At 49.2% G+C, this 19,316-nt stretch overlaps 11 protein-coding genes across 14 annotated transcripts; 6 read left to right on the top strand and 5 right to left on the bottom strand.

Moving 5' to 3' along the window:
* Positions 1-308: 308 nt before the first annotated feature.
* On the top strand, positions 309-2,605 carry FOIG_00740 (uncharacterized protein). Its single transcript, XM_031197139.1, has one exon. It carries the CDS (start codon positions 525-527, stop codon positions 1,644-1,646), a length of 1,122 nt encoding a protein of 373 aa, XP_031072906.1. The 5' UTR covers positions 309-524; the 3' UTR covers positions 1,647-2,605.
* On the bottom strand, positions 326-2,789 carry FOIG_00741 (uncharacterized protein). Its single transcript, XM_031197140.1, has 2 exons — positions 2,619-2,789; positions 326-2,562 (listed from the first exon to the last, which is right to left on the bottom strand). Exons 1-2 carry the CDS (start codon positions 2,683-2,685, stop codon positions 1,946-1,948), a joined length of 684 nt encoding a protein of 227 aa, XP_031072907.1. The 5' UTR covers positions 2,686-2,789; the 3' UTR covers positions 326-1,945.
* A 103-nt stretch (positions 2,790-2,892) lies between these two features.
* Positions 2,893-4,145, bottom strand: FOIG_00742 (uncharacterized protein). The gene has a single exon (XM_031197141.1). The coding sequence runs from the start codon at positions 3,985-3,987 to the stop codon at positions 3,193-3,195; it is 795 nt and encodes a 264-aa protein (XP_031072908.1). The 5' UTR covers positions 3,988-4,145; the 3' UTR covers positions 2,893-3,192.
* Positions 4,146-4,706: 561 nt separating this feature from the next.
* Positions 4,707-7,041, top strand: FOIG_00743 (uncharacterized protein). Its single transcript, XM_031197142.1, has 2 exons — positions 4,707-5,025; positions 5,083-7,041. Exons 1-2 carry the CDS (start codon positions 4,779-4,781, stop codon positions 6,885-6,887), a joined length of 2,052 nt encoding a protein of 683 aa, XP_031072909.1. The 5' UTR covers positions 4,707-4,778; the 3' UTR covers positions 6,888-7,041.
* Positions 7,042-8,345: 1,304 nt separating this feature from the next.
* On the top strand, positions 8,346-9,614 carry FOIG_00744 (uncharacterized protein; the record flags this gene model as incomplete). Its single annotated transcript, XM_031197143.1, has 2 exons — positions 8,346-9,201; positions 9,287-9,614. The coding sequence occupies 2 exons, from the start codon at positions 8,346-8,348 to the stop codon at positions 9,610-9,612; spliced, it is 1,182 nt and encodes a 393-aa protein (XP_031072910.1). The 3' UTR covers positions 9,613-9,614.
* A 27-nt stretch (positions 9,615-9,641) lies between these two features.
* On the top strand, positions 9,642-12,514 carry FOIG_00745 (uncharacterized protein). 2 transcript variants are annotated; one of them, XM_031197145.1, is made up of 4 exons: positions 9,988-10,069; positions 10,151-11,287; positions 11,338-11,673; positions 11,722-12,480. In XM_031197145.1, the coding sequence occupies exons 2-4, from the start codon at positions 10,498-10,500 to the stop codon at positions 12,354-12,356; spliced, it is 1,761 nt and encodes a 586-aa protein (XP_031072912.1). In that variant the 5' UTR covers positions 9,988-10,069; positions 10,151-10,497; the 3' UTR covers positions 12,357-12,480. The 2 variants fall into 2 exon arrangements, with proteins under 2 accessions (XP_031072911.1, XP_031072912.1); XM_031197144.1 differs by having other exon boundaries at positions 9,642-11,287; positions 11,722-12,514.
* Positions 12,515-12,559: 45 nt separating this feature from the next.
* FOIG_00746 (DNA-directed RNA polymerase II subunit RPB4) lies at positions 12,560-13,897 on the bottom strand. 2 transcript variants are annotated; one of them, XM_031197147.1, is made up of 4 exons: positions 13,779-13,802; positions 13,333-13,719; positions 13,151-13,278; positions 12,560-13,085 (listed from the first exon to the last, which is right to left on the bottom strand). In XM_031197147.1, exons 2-4 carry the CDS (start codon positions 13,557-13,559, stop codon positions 12,964-12,966), a joined length of 477 nt encoding a protein of 158 aa, XP_031072914.1. In that variant the 5' UTR covers positions 13,560-13,719; positions 13,779-13,802; the 3' UTR covers positions 12,560-12,963. The 2 variants fall into 2 exon arrangements, with proteins under 2 accessions (XP_031072914.1, XP_031072913.1); XM_031197146.1 differs by having other exon boundaries at positions 13,333-13,897.
* On the top strand, positions 13,837-14,956 carry FOIG_00747 (uncharacterized protein). The gene is made up of 4 exons (XM_031197148.1): positions 13,837-13,976; positions 14,027-14,161; positions 14,210-14,332; positions 14,407-14,956. Coding segments are annotated over exons 2-4 (453 nt in total). The 5' UTR covers positions 13,837-13,976; positions 14,027-14,159; the 3' UTR covers positions 14,735-14,956.
* FOIG_00748 (26S proteasome regulatory subunit N10) lies at positions 14,639-15,959 on the bottom strand. Its single transcript, XM_031197149.1, has 2 exons — positions 15,503-15,959; positions 14,639-15,448 (listed from the first exon to the last, which is right to left on the bottom strand). Exons 1-2 carry the CDS (start codon positions 15,791-15,793, stop codon positions 14,870-14,872), a joined length of 870 nt encoding a protein of 289 aa, XP_031072916.1. The 5' UTR covers positions 15,794-15,959; the 3' UTR covers positions 14,639-14,869.
* Positions 15,960-16,228: 269 nt separating this feature from the next.
* Positions 16,229-17,404, top strand: FOIG_00749 (uncharacterized protein; the record flags this gene model as incomplete). The annotated part of the gene is made up of 3 exons (XM_031197150.1): positions 16,229-16,412; positions 16,462-16,738; positions 16,786-17,404. 3 exons carry the CDS (start codon positions 16,229-16,231, stop codon positions 17,402-17,404), a joined length of 1,080 nt encoding a protein of 359 aa, XP_031072917.1.
* Positions 16,815-18,994, bottom strand: FOIG_00750 (uncharacterized protein). 2 transcript variants are annotated; one of them, XM_031197151.1, is made up of 5 exons: positions 18,422-18,994; positions 18,325-18,344; positions 18,167-18,254; positions 17,894-18,111; positions 16,815-17,843 (listed from the first exon to the last, which is right to left on the bottom strand). In XM_031197151.1, exons 1-5 carry the CDS (start codon positions 18,480-18,482, stop codon positions 17,649-17,651), a joined length of 582 nt encoding a protein of 193 aa, XP_031072918.1. In that variant the 5' UTR covers positions 18,483-18,994; the 3' UTR covers positions 16,815-17,648. The 2 variants fall into 2 exon arrangements, with proteins under 2 accessions (XP_031072918.1, XP_031072919.1); XM_031197152.1 differs by lacking the exon at positions 18,422-18,994 and having other exon boundaries at positions 18,325-18,391.
* Positions 18,995-19,316: the final 322 nt, after the last annotated feature.

Below are 19,316 nucleotides of genomic sequence, written 5' to 3' on the forward strand. Positions count from 1 at the left end.
CCGAATACCCATGACGGTTCGTGTCAACCTCCCATGTTACCAGGCGGGGTGGCATTCTGTCAATCTCTGCCCCTCCGTCTTCAAAGAAGTGCCTGGCTTTGAAAAAAGAAAATGATAGCAATGTAAATGATGAGACGTCAGCAGAGCACCAGGCTGGCACATGAAAATGGAAATTGCATTTAGTTTATCACCATTTGTCAACTCTTGCCTGGAGAGGGAGAGACAATAATCGAAAACCAAGATTCTTGGCTGGCTTCCCTCATGGGTCGTTATCGATAAGACCCGCCTAAATTTTTCAGTTTCCCACTCAACACCAAGGCACAAGCTTCTGACAGAACAAGACTGTCCATTAACTACACAATATCTCGTTTAAAACTCTTGCAGCAGTCGCTATCTGACCGGATCTCACACCCCGATATCTCACCGTGGCTCACACATAGCCTTATAGAATACTACTGCATCATTACTTCTTCTAGAAGCGTCGACATATCTCATATCAATCACACACCCCGCCTCATAGCATCATGGCGCCCTCGAGACCTGACGCTAAAAAGACGAACCCGGACATCGCAAGACTCCTTGTCGATGCGCAAACTCAACTCGAGGTCGGAAAATTAGAAGAGGCTGCCACGCTTGCCCAGCAGGCTCTTGATGCTACCGGTCAGGGCGGCGACTTTGAGCTCAGTGCTGCCAATCTTCTAGGTACAATTTTTGTCGAGTCAGGCGACATTGACGAGGCGCGAGCCGCGTTTGAGCGCGCAGTCTTTCTTGATGAAGATGGTACCGCAGATGAGAAGATTGGTGGAGGCCCTGAGAAGTTCCTGCTGCTTGCACAGCTTAGCGAGGAGGGTGGTCTCGATAGTGTGCAATGGTATGAGCGAGGTGCTACCGCTCTTCGAAAGCAGATCGCAGTCCTGAGCGAGCTCCGATCGCCAACCCCTGAGCAAAGGACCACCCTTCAAGAGAAGCAACACAAGCTCGGAGGAGTCCTGTGCGCTGTGGCTGAAGTGTACATGACCGATCTGTCATGGGAACCTGATGCCGAGTCACGTTGTGAGACTCTTATCACTGAGGCTATGCTCCTCGCCCCTGCTGCGCCAGAGACATGGCAAACAGTCGCCAATGTTAGAATCTCACAGAGCCGCGCCAACGAAGCCCAGACAGCTCTGCGCAGAAGTCTCGAGCTGTGGCAGAAACTCCCTCCTCAGCACCCTGATGTTCCCGAATTCCCCACCAGAATTGCGCTTGCTCGTTTGTTGATGGAGACTGAATTGGAAGATGAGGCATTGAGTGTGCTGGAGCGACTTGTTACAGACGACGACACAAGTGTTGAGGCATGGTACTTAGGTGGTTGGTGCCTATATATCACAGGCGAAAAGCTCAAGACTACTGCCTCAAAGCCATGGAACGACGAAGCCAAGGTCAGCGAGGAATGGAAGGGATCATGGAAGTCATCGCGGCAATGGCTTATGCAGTGCTTGAAACTGTATCAACAGCAGGATTACGAAGATGAGCGCCTGGGTGAGCATGCCAAGGAATTGCTATCAGAGATCAACAAGGAGCTTGGCGAGCCAGCTGATGGTGAGGAAGATGACTGGGAGGATGCCAGCGATGGCGCAGAGGAAGACGCTGAAATGCAAGGTTGATGACTTTATGCAAGGACAGAGAAATTGGGCATGTGAGCATTACGTATGGCGTTTAGGAACAAAAAATGGGCATATCTAGAAGAAATCTTGTTGCCTCTAGTCATATTTAAAACTGGATGGTCCAGACCCAAGTCTATATCATCATGGCAGTACTAGGCCTCTCAAGGCCTTTCGTAGCCAACCAAGACCAGATAAATCCGTGGCAACATCCATCGTCTCATGCCGTAGTAAGCTGTTCGCCTTTTTGTATCAGTACCCAAGGCCAAACTCCAAGTAATGCATGCTTGTTATATGCCGCCTTATGCGGCCTCAACTTTAAGTTTCTCGATACCCTCGACAGGCATGTCGTCCTCCTCCTCTTCACCCTTACCAGCAAGACCCCTCTCCCAGAGCTGTCTACCCGTCATGCGAGCAGGTTCCTTGGTCTTCGCTTTCTTCAGCTCAGCAAGACGCTCGTCTTCCTCCTGCTGCCTCTTCTCCTCTATCTCCTTCAAGAAGCCCTCACGCCACTTCAAAAATGTCTCGGGCGTAACAGCTGTGCCGTGAAATTTCTTATTCTCCTCTGCCTCAGCAGCCAGCGCAGCTTCCTCATGTGCCTTTGTGATGACGTCCTTGCGCTCTTGGACAAGCTGCTCGGCATTATCCTTCAGTGTTGATACGATTGCAAAGACCATGGCCATTCCGAGGTTTTCTTGAATGGTGTCGTCGAGACTGGCAAGGAGCTGGTCGCGGTCTTCTGCTATGTTGAAGTGTTCGTGGGGTGTGGCATTTGGAGGAGCGAGGATGTCGAGATGAGGTGGCTTTTCGGGATAATCTTCTGGATATCTCACTTGGAGAAGTATGGTAGGAGGATCTTGATCTTCTTCGCCTGGAATGTCTAACGCGACTGATACTCTAAACTCGGTTTCAGAGATATCTACAGCAATGGTTAGGCAAAGAAGACAACATGTTTTTTCAGCAGCAGATTTGTACCTGTGATTTCATCAGGGAAAATAGATTCGAGCACTTCGCGCTCTTCGATCTGATCTTCTCGCCCCATTTTGACGGGCTGTCTTCGGGAGCCTTTATAACTGTAAAATGTTACTTTTGATAGAGCCGAATGACGAGAGTCCCAAGAGTCCTCATGGGAGTGGGGAGGTTTACAGGCCGCGGGGTGTAAGGCGGAACAGGTTTAGTGTCTCGTTGACCGCCCGGCATTTCTAAATGCTTTACCGTCCGTGTTAGTCACGGGCGGCTCACACTCTGACTTCTAATTTACTGAACGATTAGGTATATATCTCATCTTCAATCGATGGCTTCTCAAGACATGCTCCGAATTTATATCATTGAAATCTCACGGACCTCGTGGACGTACTTGTGGACTTTTCAGTATATTACTCTGTCTTGTTCATCTCCTTGCTTCATCACGCTTCAATCAATCCTATTGTTGCTCAGCTTCCCCCACATTCATATGCGCCAGGTGAAACTTGATGCAATACCCACTAACCAATGACCTCAAAGCTCCCGTTTCCTTGCATATTGATCTTAGAGATACCGACCGGCCCGATCAATATTCGTCCCAGTCACAGAGCGGGACTATGGGCTCGTTACCCGTTAATCCCTTTGCCGCCAGTCTTACAGCTCGGCCATCAAGGTAACTCTGATAGGGTGTCTTGGGGATTCGTTTCTGGTTGTCCTCCCATAGTTGATATTCGACAGCTTGCCAAACTTGGAGTTGGTCCATAAAGTTCCCTCGTGGCTTCACCTTTCGCCTTGCCCTGACTTCAGCGATAATGACGTCCAAACTCAGTTGTCGTTGACGCATTAGATATGCTATTGCAACGGAAGCTGATCGGGACATCCCAAGGCGACAATGGATCAATACATTCGACTCTCGCGCCGAATCTTCGCTTTCGATGGTTGAAGCTGTGTCAAGGTCGAATTCTTCTGAGATAAAAGAAGATGGCGACCGCAGTGAACCGTGACGATCTAGTTGTAGGTCGATAAAGTCGCAGATGTCGTCTAATAAGCAGAGGATGTCCATCGTTGAATTATCAAGGCAAGGCACAAATAAATGGCGCTCTTGGGGGACAATTTGCCTGTTTTTGGGACTCTCCCATTTCGAATATGGGCCGTCCAAGAGGGAGACTATTGCTGTGATGTTGTGATGGCGAAGAACATTGCGATTCATGGAACTTGCAACATTCCCAACAAACAGATTAGGGGCAACCTGAGAAATTGATGGGGAGTCCATATTATCTGTGATTGATGAGAGTAGGCTCTTTTTAGTTTCAATTGACTCTGGAAAGTGAAAGTTGATCGTACTCAGATCACCAACGCCGGAGCCGGGAACGTGCTGCATTGCACTTATGCAGACCCCTCACATGCAGAGGCTACTTCAGTGGCAACTGACAGGACTTCAATGCCTGTTATATTGTGCGATAAGTTCATTGTGGCACCGAATATCCTTAGATTCCTAGGTCTATGAACGTGTTTCAGTCAACGGACGTATAATATGAGGCTGGACTCGGTAGTATATCAACTGCAGTCGGGATATGCAATTTTCAACCCAGGGGAGCGAAATAATATTATCATGTTAATTGGACAAGGTTTTCTGCATCAAGATTCCTTCAAATACTATTGTATTTGCTTTTGATCTGTGGTCCCGTACTATTAGTTGGTGCTAAACTCGCCGTCAGACACTTCATCTAGCGCTCAAGAGACATCATCGCATCCAATCTTTCTAGTTACCAATTATTACAGTCTCCAGCACCCAGGATCTCTTATTTGTCTAGAAGTACTCTCTTGTAATCCATTTCTAGACTGCAACTCGAGACCATATGCCCAGCTCGAAGAGATCACAGGTAAGAAACTCGTTAAGACAAATACATAAACACCCAGCATGAATATCAACTGGGACTTATCTAACATTTAATACATCACAACAAAACCGAGGTGTCTTTGTTTCAAGCTCGTTCTTCTTACTACTATTGTAAGATGATGGCAAGGGGTGCACGTGACTCTTAGACCCTGGATCAGAAAAATGGGACCGCTCTTATCACTTAGCCAAACGCGGGAGTTCAACCTTATCGCTAGAAAAAAAAGTTGCTGAACTGAATTGCGACTCTGCATCTACCCATCAAGTTCACGACAATGGCTACCAAAACCGCAGCTGTTGGCAACAAGCGAAAGTCCGCTCCTGGCGGCAAGGCCAAAACTGATTCCAAAGTTAAGAAGGCTCGACTTGATGAGACCAAGGTCCGAAAACAACCCGTTGAAGAGCCCGAGGACGATGATATGGAGGACGTTTCAGACGAGGAGGACGGCGGTGCCGAACTGAGTGAACAGGCTCCTCAGAAGTCTTCGAATGGTGCTCAAAACGGAAAGAACTTTGAGCGAGGTATGTTATTCTGTAGATACTGCACGCGCGCCTGGCCAATGCTAACTGTTCTCCTAGGCCAAACTTCACGCGAATCCCATGCTAAACAAAAGCAGCTCGCTCAAGAGCGCAAGGCCGCTAAACCTCTTGCTGACGAAGTTCAACGCACAAAGAAGCTGTGGGAACGGCTGCGACGAAAGTCTCACGTTCCCAAGGAGGAGCGACAGACATTGGTCGACGAACTATTCACCATCATCACGGGTCGCATTAAGGACTTCGTCCTCAAGCACGATGCTGTGCGAGCTGTTCAAACCGCCATCAAATACGCCTCACCCGAGCAGAAGAAGCAGATTGCCCGTGAGCTGAAGGGCACATATGCTCAGCTTGCTGAGAGTCGATATGCCAAGTTCTTGATCGGAAAGCTTCTTGTCCAGAACGATGAGGAGATCCGCGATATCATTATCCCCGAATTTTACGGCCGTGTCCGAAAGATGATCAACCACGCCGAGGCATCATGGATTCTCGACGATATTTACCGAGGCGTTGCGACAAAGGAGCAAAAGGCCATTCTTCTCCGCGAGTGGTACGGTCCCGAGTTCTCTCTTAAGGAGCTCACCAAGGACACGCAGCCCACTGCCGACCTCAAGACTATCCTGGAAGCTGAGCCCAGCAAGCGCAGCCCCATTATGAAGAGTCTGGTTGACATGATCGGCTCTCTTGTCAACAAGAAGATGACCGGCTTCACTATGCTCCATGATGCCATGTTCCAGTACTTCTCCAACACCCAGGTCGGTACGGAAGAGTTCACCGAGTTCTTCGAGATGGTCAAGGGCGACGAGAGCGGAGATTTGTTGAAGAACATGGCTTTCACTCGTAATGGCGCCAAGCTCACATGCCTGCTTCTTGCCCATGGCTCCTCAAAGGACCGAAAGCAGATTCTCAAGACTTATAAGGACACCTACCTCCTTATGTCCGGCGACATTTGGGCCCACCTTATCCTCCTTACCGCCTACGACGTCGTCGATGACACCAAACTGACTGCCAAGACCATCTTTCCCGAACTCATCGGCGAAGGCGAGAACATCGCCCAGAATGTTGTCGCAACAGCCAACAACCCCTTTGCCAGGTCAACGATTCTCTACCTTTTCGAGGGATTAGCCAAGAGTCTTTTCCCTTCTAGCCAATCATTCGATGTCGAGCTTCTCAAGGAGGTTCACGAGATCCGGAAGACAACAAGTAAGAAAGATGAGGACATTCGACGCAACGAACTCATTACTGCTGTTTCTCCCCAGCTCATCACCGCCATCGCAGAGGCACCCACTGAGCTGACCGCGACCGCTTTTGGCTGCCAGTTCATTACCGACGTTCTTCTCTCGGGAGTTGGTGAAAAGCAAGCCGCTCTTGAGGCCATTGCTCAATCAGCCAGCGGTGACCCCAGCCAGGAGCCAGCCGAAGACGACCTCCAACCCCAGATCCACATTTCAAGGACACCTCACGGCGCTCGCATGCTCAAGTCGTTAATCCAAGGGGGCAAATATGACAAAGCAGCTGGCAAGATCATCCCTGTAGACCCTCCTCTGGATTTCTCCAACACTCTCTATCCCGTCATCAAGGAGCACATCATGGACTGGGCCACCGGCCCCGGCTCATTTGTTGTTGTGGGTCTCCTTGAGGCCCGTGACTTCAGTGAGGTTGATGCGCTCAAGAAAACACTCAAGAAGAACAAGAAGATTCTTGAGAAGGCTGCGGCAGAGGAGACAGCTGAGCAGAAGGCGGCACGTGAGGCTCAGGAAACTGCGCCTAAGGGACCCAAGAAGGGTAAGAAGAAGGGCGACAAGCCTGTTGGTAATGCTGGTAGCAAGCTTTTGTTGGAGAAGTTGTAAAGCACAGTTTGAAGATATTGGACAATGGATAGAGATGAGGTGCTTTATTTATCATATATCAGGCGTATAAAACTAGGGTGTTTTTGACAATGATATCACGGACTATGATATGCTGCTTATCCATTTTCCGACTGCCCATTGCGGCCAAGTGATCAGCACTGATTTTCATCGAATATTGCGAGCACGATGAAACGATGCACGAAGTACTGTTTTCATTTCACCATTACGAAGGAAATGCGCCAGGCAATCATTGGCTGCCTTACGTTGGTGCAGTGCAACGATGTACACAACTAACGGTTACAGTATTGCGCCGCAAGGGTCACACATGGCAGTGACGGTTTTATCTGCCTGTATCTCGATGAGGCTTCCACAATGCGGGCTCTTTGGGACGTAGGGCTTGTAAGGAATGGACTGTGGTGTAGGTGCGTAGAGAAGTGGGAGGACACCATGGAATGGAAATTGTCATATACATACTTGCATCTGGATGCTAACCCGCCTTCTACGTATATCACTCGAGTGTGCTTTACAGAAGAGTGCCTGGCCGTTGAATATAGTGGCCTTTCAAAGGTGTTGCGTAACTCTGTGTTGCCATGGCAGTTAGAAGTGTTACAGTGATCCAACGTTTCATACTACCTTGCCTAGGTGTGAAGATCAATTAATGTCTTTAGATTTCTGTGAGGCATCCAGAGTTCAGGAGGAGACTGGGGCAACTGGGCTGCCAATCTTTTCACTAGCAGATGGGTTATAGGCACAGAGCAATACCACCGAACCATGATGAAACGAGTATGTTTATGTTAGCTTGACTTGAGTATATTCAAACCTATCACACTCCTCGGCTCCCACGAGGTGTGTTCGTGATCTGATGATTCGCAAACTGTTGCACGGGGGAGGTACTTATTTGCTACAAAACAATCGTCACTCAGCTATAGGAGGTACCTTAGCCATTTGTTACGCTGTGAGTATACCCAAGTACTTCTTTGTAATATGGCTTTTGATCGTGATTTTTAAGTGGCCGTGATGGAGGAAGTTTGGCCGACAGCTGTTGGCAGCTGGCAACTGACAAACTTCCTTTGCCTCCGCCTCCTTTCCTTCTCATTGTATCAGGCGGAACCCGCCAAAACGCGCGCAACGTCACAAATGCAATCGATTCATTTCCCCTCGATTCTCTGCTTTCTTCTCTTCTTCCTTGATTTTCGTTCGTTTGTGTGCTTTTCTATCAAGTCGGCGGTAATATCATCCACCTTCTTAGGAGCAGAGTAACAGAATCTTGCGTAGGTACTTACCTTCTTCTCCCCAGATTCACGGAGACTGCGATACTATATCAAACGAAACTGCTTGGGGTGGCTGCAAACGCAAACCAATATCATACTCAACAGGGAGCGAAACCCAGGCAGACAAATATTCTTTTCTTCCTCTCAACTGCCCGTTTGCTTCTCTTGCTATACTGTGTTTGCCGATATGGCCACAAGCCTACAATCTCGCCATGGAAAAGAATGCCGCGCTGACAAGGCATACCACGAATGTAGTTACTTCGACTTTGAGTTTAAAGGCTGCTGCTCTCACAATCCATGCATCAGGCCTCGTGGCTGTCGCGACGACGATTCTTCAGACCACGGTTCGTGGCTAACTCGCGACATGTCAGACACCGAGAGCAGTGCTTCAGAGACCACTGTTATTGAGAGTGTCATAGATTTGAGGTCTGCTGTTGGGAGCATTTTCACTGCGAGCTTTCCTTCAGATGACTCTGACACCGAAAGCACTCTCGTGACTCGAAGACGGCCCTCTTCCCACACCAGCATGGACGACGATACTGAGAACGACGCTTCGCCTCGTAGACATTCACACTCGAAGACTATGACAGACTCGGGTACTACTCGCACAATCCCTAACTCGATTCGAATTACGGTGACCAAGAATACGGTTATATTCACCAGCAAGCTGCCTTCCAGCAGCACATCCATTGAATCAATCACCGAGACAGCAGTCGATACAATCCCAACCGCCTCCTTCCAGAGTACGCCGGCACAGAGCCCCACTGAGACAGAAGCCTCGAGCCTTTCAACAGATGATAGTGACTCTGGAGGTCCTTCCATTGGTCTCATTGTAGGAGGCGTGGTTGGGGGTGTTGCGGCTCTAGCTCTTATAGTTCTCGTTGTGATTGTTCTTCGTCGTCGCAAGGATACCGACGAGCAACTTGATAGTGCTGATATGCCCTACAACAACTTTGATGAGAAGGAGGAAAAGAGTTACCTCAGCCGGATGTTGTCACGCAGCACCAACAGGGGAGGCACCGATCCGTTTGCGCCATTTGGAGGTACGTCTCGTCGATATGCACCATCAGAGTCATCATCAGAAGTGACCGACTCTTTTCCGAAACAAACACTAAAACTACTCTGCAGGCCGTATCGACAGAGTAGACGATCCCCTCCGCCCACCCACTGGCACTTTTGAGATGGATGCCACAGAAAACGTTGTTCATGAGCTTCCGACAGCCACTTTCAGCGACGCCCAAGCAAATGAGTCTCAGACAGGAGGTCATGCGGCTGCCGGCCAGCCAGGCCGTCCTTTCCAAAATGGACCTGCCGCAGCACCTGAATATCCCCCAGCGACTATGTATCCTGTTGACCCTCGGGCCAACCTCAACGCCACTCTTGAAGATCGCCAACAAAAACAGTTTGTCAACCACTGGAATCAGTATAAAGCCCTGGGAGAGGGTGCGCATTAAGGGTAATGGATTTTATGGAAGTCTCGAGGGTTCAGGTATTGTTCACAATTGACAAGGTCAATATCACAAGCATTTTCTGGCGTCGTGCGGAGAATGAATGCTTTGCATTCTCCCTTTCTTTTTGTACAATACGACTCGCTAGTTGGAAGTCGAATACTACCTATAAGTAGGTTGCAACAATCAGAAGGTGGCGCGCAGATCTGAGCGATGTGAAAGCCCCTCTCATCACCGTATCGACATGCAGATTCTCTTATTGGACAACGACAGCACACACTCGGTAGTTCAATCTTTCCCGCCTGCGGCCCGCTCCACGGGGCTGAATCGGGCGAGTTTCCGTTCCTGCGGTATCACCTCACTGCTTGCTTACGGGGGACAGCTGACCATCGGCTTACTATGCCTTTCCAGATGATGACAACCATTCAATTCGAGCTTACTATATGTCGAGGACTTCTGTACTGTACATAACCCCCGCTGCTACCTTGCAGGATACGCAAGTCGACCAATCTGGGCTGATGTCTGACTGTACATACATTACCAGTCATAGCTTGGACTAGTTTCACCACAACTGCCTCGTTCTCGACAGGGACCTATCACGACACTTGTATCCTGCACAATGTCCTGCCAAGATGAGGGGTGATGGTATATCGAGCCTATATGGGTTCACCGACCAAGACACAACAGGTTGTGGCTTCAGCTGGGCTCAGATACGGCAGCAAGCAGGGAGAATCTGACAGGTGGGTACGAGGCAGTGTGCGAGCAACCAGCCTGCCAGCCCAGCATTGCAATTATAAAAGACCCGTCAAGAGACTGCTACGTTGACCGCAATGATTTAGCCCAGACTCGAGCATTTCGTACTATCCCTTCTCAGTAGCACCACTGATCAGCATGCCTTCTCAACCACAATCCAAACAAGTTTTCCTTCCGCTCGAGGATGGCTCGCACCACGAAGCAAAAGAAGATGCATTTGCAGCCCCCAAACGCATCATCATTTGCTGCGATGGTACTTGGCAGTCCTCGGTGTCAGGCCTGAAGAACATCCCGTCCAACGTTACAAGACTTGCCCGTTCAATTGCTCGTAGCGGCAAGGACAAAGACGAGAAAGTATGGCAGCAAGTAGTTTACTACGATGCCGGCATTGGGACAGGAGACCTGGGTCAAGCAGAGGCCAATCGGCAGGGAGGTGCTGGCATTGGCTTTGTGGGCAACGTTATTGAAGCCTACAACTTCATCGTCCTGAACTACAATATTGGTGACGAGATCTTTTGCTTTGGCTTCTCTCGAGGAGCTTATACCGCTCGTGCAGTCGCAGGTCTCGTCACTGATATTGGTATTGTCTGTCCCAAGGATCTGCAAGATTTCCCTGACCTTTACGCCCTGTACCAGAAGAATCCTGATGGTTTCCATTTCCGTAAGTCGCAAGCTTACATGGAATGGGTTAACGGTGTGCCATCTAAAAAGGAGGTTAATGGGGGATCACAAATTCAGTCTCAATGGGACAGTCCTCCTCATCATGATGCCCCTGAGTCGTCCAGATTCGTCAAGGTTGTTGGTGTTTTTGACACTGTTGGAAGCTTGGGTATCCCCGATTTACCCTGGACTCGTTTCAATCTCAAGTTCCTCGAGAAGGCCGTCGGGATCGCTGACCCTGGTTTTCACAACATTCATCTAAGTCCTTGTTAGCAACCCCTCTCGCAATTCATATGCTCAGAACTGACAACTTCGCAGACATTCAGCATGCTTACCATGCTTTGGCTCTGGATGAACATCGAGCACCCTTCTCGCCCAGTCTTTGGCACTTCCCAGCCAGCAAGGACCATAGCCCTCCCAAGCCTGCTAAGGATGTAGAGCAGCTTTGGTCCGACTGGGAGAAGATATACAAGAGCTCCAGCGCAACAAAAAAGCAGCTAGAAGATGCATGGGGTGCTGTAGTTGATGGCGAGATGTATGAACATCTGCAGGGCAATAAATCAGAACTATTGCAAGTATGGTTCCCAGGCGTGCACATCAACATTGGCGGCGGGAATGATGACCTCCTTACTGAGAAGAAGAGTGATCTCGAGCGTAAGTTCTTGCATCTTTGAGCTGCTGGGTGTGCACTGACAAGCATAGAAATCGCACTGATCTCATTCGCCTGGATGTGTGAGCAAGTCGCTCCTTATTTGCAGTTCGTCGAAGACGGTAGCTTGGGCGACCTTGGCAAATCAGCAGTCCAAGACCGCTACAACCTCCTCAAGCCACTCCTAACTAATATTCAAAACGGAGATGAGAAGGACTACGGCCCTGGGCCATTGTCTAGCCGCATCGCAGCCTCCTTGGACCGCACAGGTATCAAGAAAGCAGACGTTCGTAAGATCCCAGAAGAGACAGTCAGCGGCTGGGCAACCGGGCCTATTGTCGACAGCTTCACCGGCACCATGATCGCTGGAGGCTCCGTCGACAGAGTCCCTGGCAACTATACCAAGGACGACAAGGGTCGCGAGATAGGTGATACACATGAGATGATCCATCCGTGCGTCAAGTATCGCATGAGCAAAGTTCCGAGCTACAAGCCCAAAGCCCTGCGTGGCTTCGAGAGGACTGCTGATGGAGGCAAGGGATATGTGTGGACAAAGGGCAATGTTAAGATCCCGGAATTTGTGATTAAGACGGGAGATGCTTTCTCGAGGCATGTTGCGGAGCAGGATCGTAGTGCTGGCGGAAATGCTCGGGATTTCCTCAAGTCGATTGATGCGGTAGTTGTCTGAGCTGTAGTTTGACTCCTTATATATCAATTTGTTGACCAGGTCAGGCAAGTGATCTTTGTAACAATCATACGCAGTTCTAGCACACTATTACTCTATGGCACTTATCAATAATATCAATAGAGTGCATGGAGCATGTCCCTGGGAAATTCGCAATGGCACCCGTGACTCTCTGGCGTATCAGAGGCTTCCACATCACAAATGAAGCCAGCACCAAGTTCACAGGCAAACTCACAGTGCCAGAGAGCTCTACTCACCGAGATTGAAGCGAATCGATTTATTAGTCTTTTGTCATAAAACATCAGTAGTGCAAGAACAAAGTGTCCCAAGTTCTGCCCAGGTAAGGAATATGCCATCTTGATATCAAACCTGGAAAATTGCAAGGGAATCACTCTGCGTCCCCTGAATACAATATGCGGTGTCCCTTTTCCCCGCTATGCGCCTCAAATGCAAGATAGGTAATTCGTCGTCCTCGAGGGTTTTATCTCCCACCTCCAAAGTCTCCCTGTCATTCTTGGTGTCAAAAATAGATACGTGATAACCAATCTGTAAAAATTACGCCGTTCTTGGACCGAAATTTCAAGTCAGATCTTGTTGCTAGGTAGGCCCTTCACCGATTCTGGAGCTTAGAGATCTCATCGAGGAGATCCTGAAGGTCCTGATCCGAAATCTTGTCGGCCAATGAAGGGATGAGTGTCTTGGCCTCGTCGGCTCCCTCACAGCACAGAGAACCTAAAGACAGCCTATTAGTATTTTCAAGAAATGTAAAATCCTTTAGTAAAGCCTGGAAATCGTACCCAGCTGTGCGCGCTCAAACTTGGCGAGGTTCTTATGTGCGCTAAGAAGGCGTTCCACAGCCTCTACGTTCTCCTTTTGAGTGAACCGCGCAAAGTTATCGAGGTAGGTCAATGTCGAGTTCAGCATCCTAGCAAGAGTCAGCCCTACCGCCCGCGATCTAACGGCCACGGGGGTTATTTACTCGGTATTGTTAACGTTCCTACGATCGTTCTTTCGTTTCGCGTGGAGGGCATTCAGAACCAGCGCAGCTTCGGAGAGCGTCAAGGTGTCGACATCTTGGAACTCGCCAAGGTTCAGAACTGCGGAAGCTTCCTCATTACCAGGAGCTGCGGGCTTGGGTCGAGAGGTGCGAGGGTGATTAACCTTCCTAGGCGCAGCAGCAGCTGGGATTTGTTGTTCATCCTCCATTGTGAGAGTAGTTGTATAGAATGCGCTGAAGCTGATTTTTCGATCGCGCAGTATTTCCGTGTCTGTACTCTATGCGCGGATGTTGGAGGAAAGTTGGCGAATGAGGGAGATTCGGATTCAGAGAAGTCGGGTGTGAATTATTGAAAGTTGAAAGACGAGCCTGGAAGAATTCAGAGATCGGAGGCTGAAAGGAAGAACAAGACAATGCAATGTACGTACCCCAGCTTAATTAGTGGGGCTCTCTTTTAGGCCAGGCACCTCCCTAAGCAGAGGTACTTGCTTTTGGTGATGGAGTCGCGTGGCGGTCCCGCTGAGAGCAGCTTGTCAATCTGTCAACCTCTAAGAACGAACAACGAGATAGGAAGCTCGATGGGCCCGTATAATCGACGAAATTCATGAGAATAATCGCTATAGACTGTAAGGGTTTCCTGAACAACCGCGACTGACACTAACTCTCTCATTCACAGCTCATCTCTCCCTCATCTCTCACCCTTGTTCATGGTCTCCCATTTGATATAGATGGTTTAGTGAGCTTCAGGGCAAGCTAAACAGACTATTCATAACCAGACAGAGACCGATCATACACGCACAAAAGGAATCATGTGAGGCCGAACACTAAACTATGATGAAGATATGTGCTAATGAGTCAGGACTGTCTTTGCTCTCATCGTCATCAACAAGGCCGGAGGTTTAGTTTACAACAAAAACTTCCACGAAGGCCTTCAACAAATCAGCACAAATGATTATCTAGTTCTCGCAGGAACATTTCACGGGTAGGTACCCCTTCAGTCTTCAAAAGCTGCCCAAATCTCTTCGCGGGCATGTCAGAACTCACATCAATCTCCAGTGTTCACGCCATTACATCTCGTCTCAATCCTGTCAAGAACCTACCAGGCGCAACACCGCCAGGAAACAGACCTGAGCCATCATCAGGCTTAGAGGTTCTTGAGACGGAAAACTTCCGCATGCAGTGCTTCAACACAATGACAGGGACAAAGTTCCTCCTCTTCACCGATACAACACAAGCAAATGTCGATGTCACTATCCGCAGGATCTATGACCTCTATGCAGACTACGTCATGAAGAACCCCTTCTATTCTCTTGAAATGCCTATTCGGTGTGATATTTTTGACCGGAAACTGCTTTCGTACATCCGGGAGATCAATAATCGATAGACGGGTATTGGATAGATTTGCGGAGTAATCGGAATCAGCATGTATCGTAATGGCTTTAATCTTGTCGTCTAAACCCCCCTAGCCTGTGTCTATTATACATTTGCTGCAATGTTGACAGAGCTGGACCGTAATCTACTATGAAGTGTCCATCTTGTCTCCGTCGCCTTTCTTTCCGCCCTTATCTTGGTCCTTGCTGCTCGATCCCTGGTTCTCATCTTCCTCCTTGACGTCGCCCAGTGAGGCCTTCTTTGCAGCTTCTTCTTCCTCACGAGCTGCCTTCTCCTGTCGAGCCTTTTCTTCTTCCATACTCATGCGTAGTGCGAGTGCGAGCTCGGGTTCCATTGCAGGGTCGAAACCGAACTCGAATTCATCATTGCTACCGCCTGCGCCTCCAGCTCCGCCAGATCCGCCTGCGTTCTCTCCGAGGAGGATGGGGGTCGAAATGAGTTGGTCGCTAAGAAGCTTGCTGCTAGGAGGAATGACGACCAAGTGGCAGCCTTCGTTGGTCTTGACGGTGTCAATAAAGAGTTGCAGCTTGTTCTTAGTGCTGTCGTCATCGAGATCGCCGAACAGGACAAAGTCGACCGAAATATTGGCTTTCTTCATCTTCTTTGCGAGCGTGGTAAGCTCTTTCTCTGATTCCTCAACGGGGGAGCAGACAAAGACTATTATTCGTTGACGCTGGGATCGGTTCTGGCGATGCTTCAAGGCAAGCTAAAGAGAGGTCAGTACATGATACTGCTATATTCAGCCGTTTTCAAGACTTACGGTAGCTACCTGGATACCCGTCTTCAGATGGGATGAGCCCCCAATCTTCTTCTTCGTCCTGTGAAGGCCCTCGAGGATCTTGCCCTGCTCAGTGGTGAGAGTCACCAGCACTTCAGGTCCTTTGCCTCCCATGCTCATCAACCCAACGGATGATTCAGGGTTTCCTTGTGTGATGGTCTGAAAGGTGATGTTGACAGCGTCGACTTGCGATTCGAATCGAGTAGGTTGATAGTCGCCATTTCTGCTGCTCTCGCTGTTGTCTACGACAACCATAACCGCCTCAAGAACCATATTGGGTGTTGTTGTTGTTGTTGTTCAACAGCTGTGCAAATATCGTATGCAGCTATAGAAGTTTGTGGCAAGTGTGTACGTGGAGAAAGTGTTTGATATTGGTGTTGAGCTTGGTTGATGGTGAGAAGGTCAAGCTCCCAGTGTCGTAACGCAGTTCAGCCTGGCGTGCAGCTCGATGATGCGAAGTAGTGCTACTTGGTTACTGCGGGGATCACTGCGCACGAACGTGTACCTATACCCTCTTTCCACCGCTACCAATTGCTTGCGCCAGAGCAGCTAGTTGGCTTACCTAATGATAGAGACCCACACACTTTGTTTACTTCCCGCCAGCTCCACCTCTAACCAACGCGCTTGGGGTAGACCACTACAACTTCAGATACATTTTCAGCACTTTTTAGCACTTGTCTATAAACACATTCAGCGCTGACAATGACGATGGCTCCAGTAAATTCAAAAAAGCAGCTTGCTGAGTCCCCTCTCAAGAAGACCATGGTTAAACATGTTCCTCTGCACAGTGGGAGCCCTTCGGCGCAACCACGAAGCCCCATCAGAAAGCGAACGCCTGGTGCTATCACGATGCAACAAAAACAGGCTATGATCGATAACATGCAGCTCGAGAGTATGTGGTTGTTGATCTGTCACGAAGTACACCGCTGACGATCTCGTAGTAACAGAACGCGCTCGTCGATTAAGAGCCCAATATAATTACATGGCAACAACAGTTCGCTCCCGTATCGAAATGCGACTCAACCGCGTCCCCATGTCAATGAGAAACATCAAGATGGGAGACTTGCTACAGAAATTCATGGATCAGGAGCAACAACAAGCCGCGAAATCGGCCGCTATACGAAAACAGACAGCAACATGGGCAGCAAGCCCACCAAAGCAGATTCAATCGGCCGCAAATAATTTGAAGCCCGCGCCACGCACAAAGAAGCGCATGAGGTATGCGTAATATGAAACCTTGAATTCGTAAACTAATAAGGATCCAGTGATGCAATCTCAGGAGACAAAGAAAACGAGGTCGAGCATACCGAGACTGCTAAGAAGAGGGCTCGAGCTGCAACAACCACGGACGTGTCACATGCCCGATCAGGACAAATTTTGTCGCCAACATCCTCCAACTCGCGAATGGCAAATCGGCCTCCATCGCCTACTAAGTCTGGTATTGCACGACCAGCTTCACCACTGAAGCGCCCGGCTACAGCTTCTGGTATGCTGTCGAGCATGGTGGAGAAGGCAAAGGCGACGCGAGCTGGCGCTGGCGCTGGACGCAAGATGACGACAAACTCTACCGCAAGCTCAATGTCGACCAACAGCACTGCTGCCACCAGAAATAAGAAAGCAGTACCAGCAACAAGTACTACTTCAAGAGCGCCTACTTCTCGACCAGGTACACGAACAACGCGTAGATCTATTGCCAACAGCGAGTCCAGTGAGTCGAGCAATGGAACCGTGATAAGGAAGGGGCCCGCAGCCAAGAGTGCTCCGGTCAAAAGGGGGACAGCATCGCGTAAGGGGACGACAGGTGCAGTTCGCAAAACCACAGCGAAGAGCAACCCTTCAACTGCAAGCACAGGTACAGGACGAACTTTGCGAAAACGAGCATAGAACGAATATTGATGAAAGATGACACTGGGTCGTAATTGGTATATTGTTTGTCTCGATACATATTATAGGATCATGGGATAGGAGTTCAGGATCGAGGCGCATGGAGGTGCACTGGAATGCTCCATGTTACTTTATGATATTCTTTTGAAACTGTATATGCCCATGAGAAACACAGGAGCGCGAGTGTTTTCAAAAATACACTCTGGAATTTTCAATCATGAATGCCTTTTGGTATCTCCCAAACTTATGAGCCGCCCTTCTTCTTCTTCTTGTCTTCGACAAGTTCAATATGATCCTCGGGGATCTGCTTGTACTTCTCAAGCAGGAACTCTTCCAACTCAACGCTAACATCACCCTGCACAACAATTTCTTCTCCGCCACCGGGGAGCTTAGTCACTGAAGAGCCTGTAGCAAACTTCTTGCCAAGATCTTTGGCGACCTATGGTATGTTCAGTATGGGGTGATCATCTGCTGAGCTAGGAAACACACCTTCTTGAGTTCCAAGTCAAACGATTCGAGTCCTATCACGGCCGTGACAAACTTCTTCTTGTTTCGCTCAATGCGCTTGATAGTGACAACACTCTTGGCTAACAGATCGGCGTGTTTTGCCTCAGCGGCTTCAGCCTTAGCGGTCTTCTTCTGTGCGTCCTTTGCGGCTCGTTTCTGGGCCTCGACGGATAGTGATGCGGTAGCAGCCTCGAGGGCCTCTATACGGCTCAGTGTCAACGCGTATCCACGTCCGGGGTATTTTGGACTTCGTACCTGCGGACCAGATCCTGTTGTAAAGCTCTGGTTCGTTCTTTTCTAGCCATTCCTGGCACTTCTTAACGGTTCCGCCATACTCGCAGTACTACTTGGCCGATTAATCAGTTTATGGAACTCTCTCGACGATGCGTGGATTCGTAAAGGAAGATTCTTACCTCGGGGGGCAGAGTGCAAACTGTGAGCAATGTTGTGTCAGCCATCGGTTCTTGCGCTGCATCATAATCAACCAAAAGTCGTTATAAAAGAACATACCGCCACAATACTTGACAATACGACCCTGGGGCTCGCCCTCAGGTTGCTCAACGTCAGCCATAGAGATCTCAAGCTGTATGCTATAATAGTAAGTGTATACAAAGAGCTTGAAGCAAAAAAAAAAAGGTTATGGATGTATGGAAGCGATACGCGTTTCTCTGCTCGTGCTAGATTGATCTTGCTTAACCTATGGCGGGGTAAATTTCATGGAGGGGCACTTGGGCCTTGTCCCAAGGTGAGCCAAGGTGAGCCGGCCGAGGTGAGTAAGGTGAGTGAGGTAAGGCCAAGTACAGGACCTGGCTCACATAACCTATCTGCGGCGGGGCATGGTTGGGGCCTGAGGCAGCACATGCAATCTTGACGGTCTACCTATCCACAAGTAAACCACAATACAAGACTCATCCATGCAACGCGATGTAACACAGGAGTATTACGCGTTGGTGATAATGTCGATAGGGTTGCATCGAAACTATATGCGCGCTTGCTACCGACGGCATCTCGGCCCCCACAACCAAGAGGGAACGGATGCTTACCGAACCAACATCATGAGCCTCCTGGAGATCGTCGTGAAGTCGACTATGACATACGCCACTTGTATCATTCCCATAAGTTACTTGTTCAATATTGTGAGGGCTTTTGGATCGCAAAATATCAAACAATCACCTCATATCTCGGCGGTTGCCTCATCTCGCAACGTTTGATCGATCAAACCATGGCCTGCCAAGCTGGCCATCCTCATTTCATCTTGAACTATCTACGGCCAGTGATCTGTCCAAACGAGGCTACGCTCATTCAATGACATCCGAGTTGTTCGGAAATCGCTCCTTTCGGCCAGCTCTGTTGCATGACTTGTATCAATCGAGCGACCTCATGGCCTCTTAGTCCATGCGCTCGG

Source organism: Fusarium odoratissimum (genome assembly GCF_000260195.1).
Source record: "Fusarium odoratissimum NRRL 54006 unplaced genomic scaffold supercont1.1, whole genome shotgun sequence".
Classification (NCBI taxonomy): Eukaryota; Fungi; Ascomycota; class Sordariomycetes; order Hypocreales; family Nectriaceae; genus Fusarium; species Fusarium odoratissimum.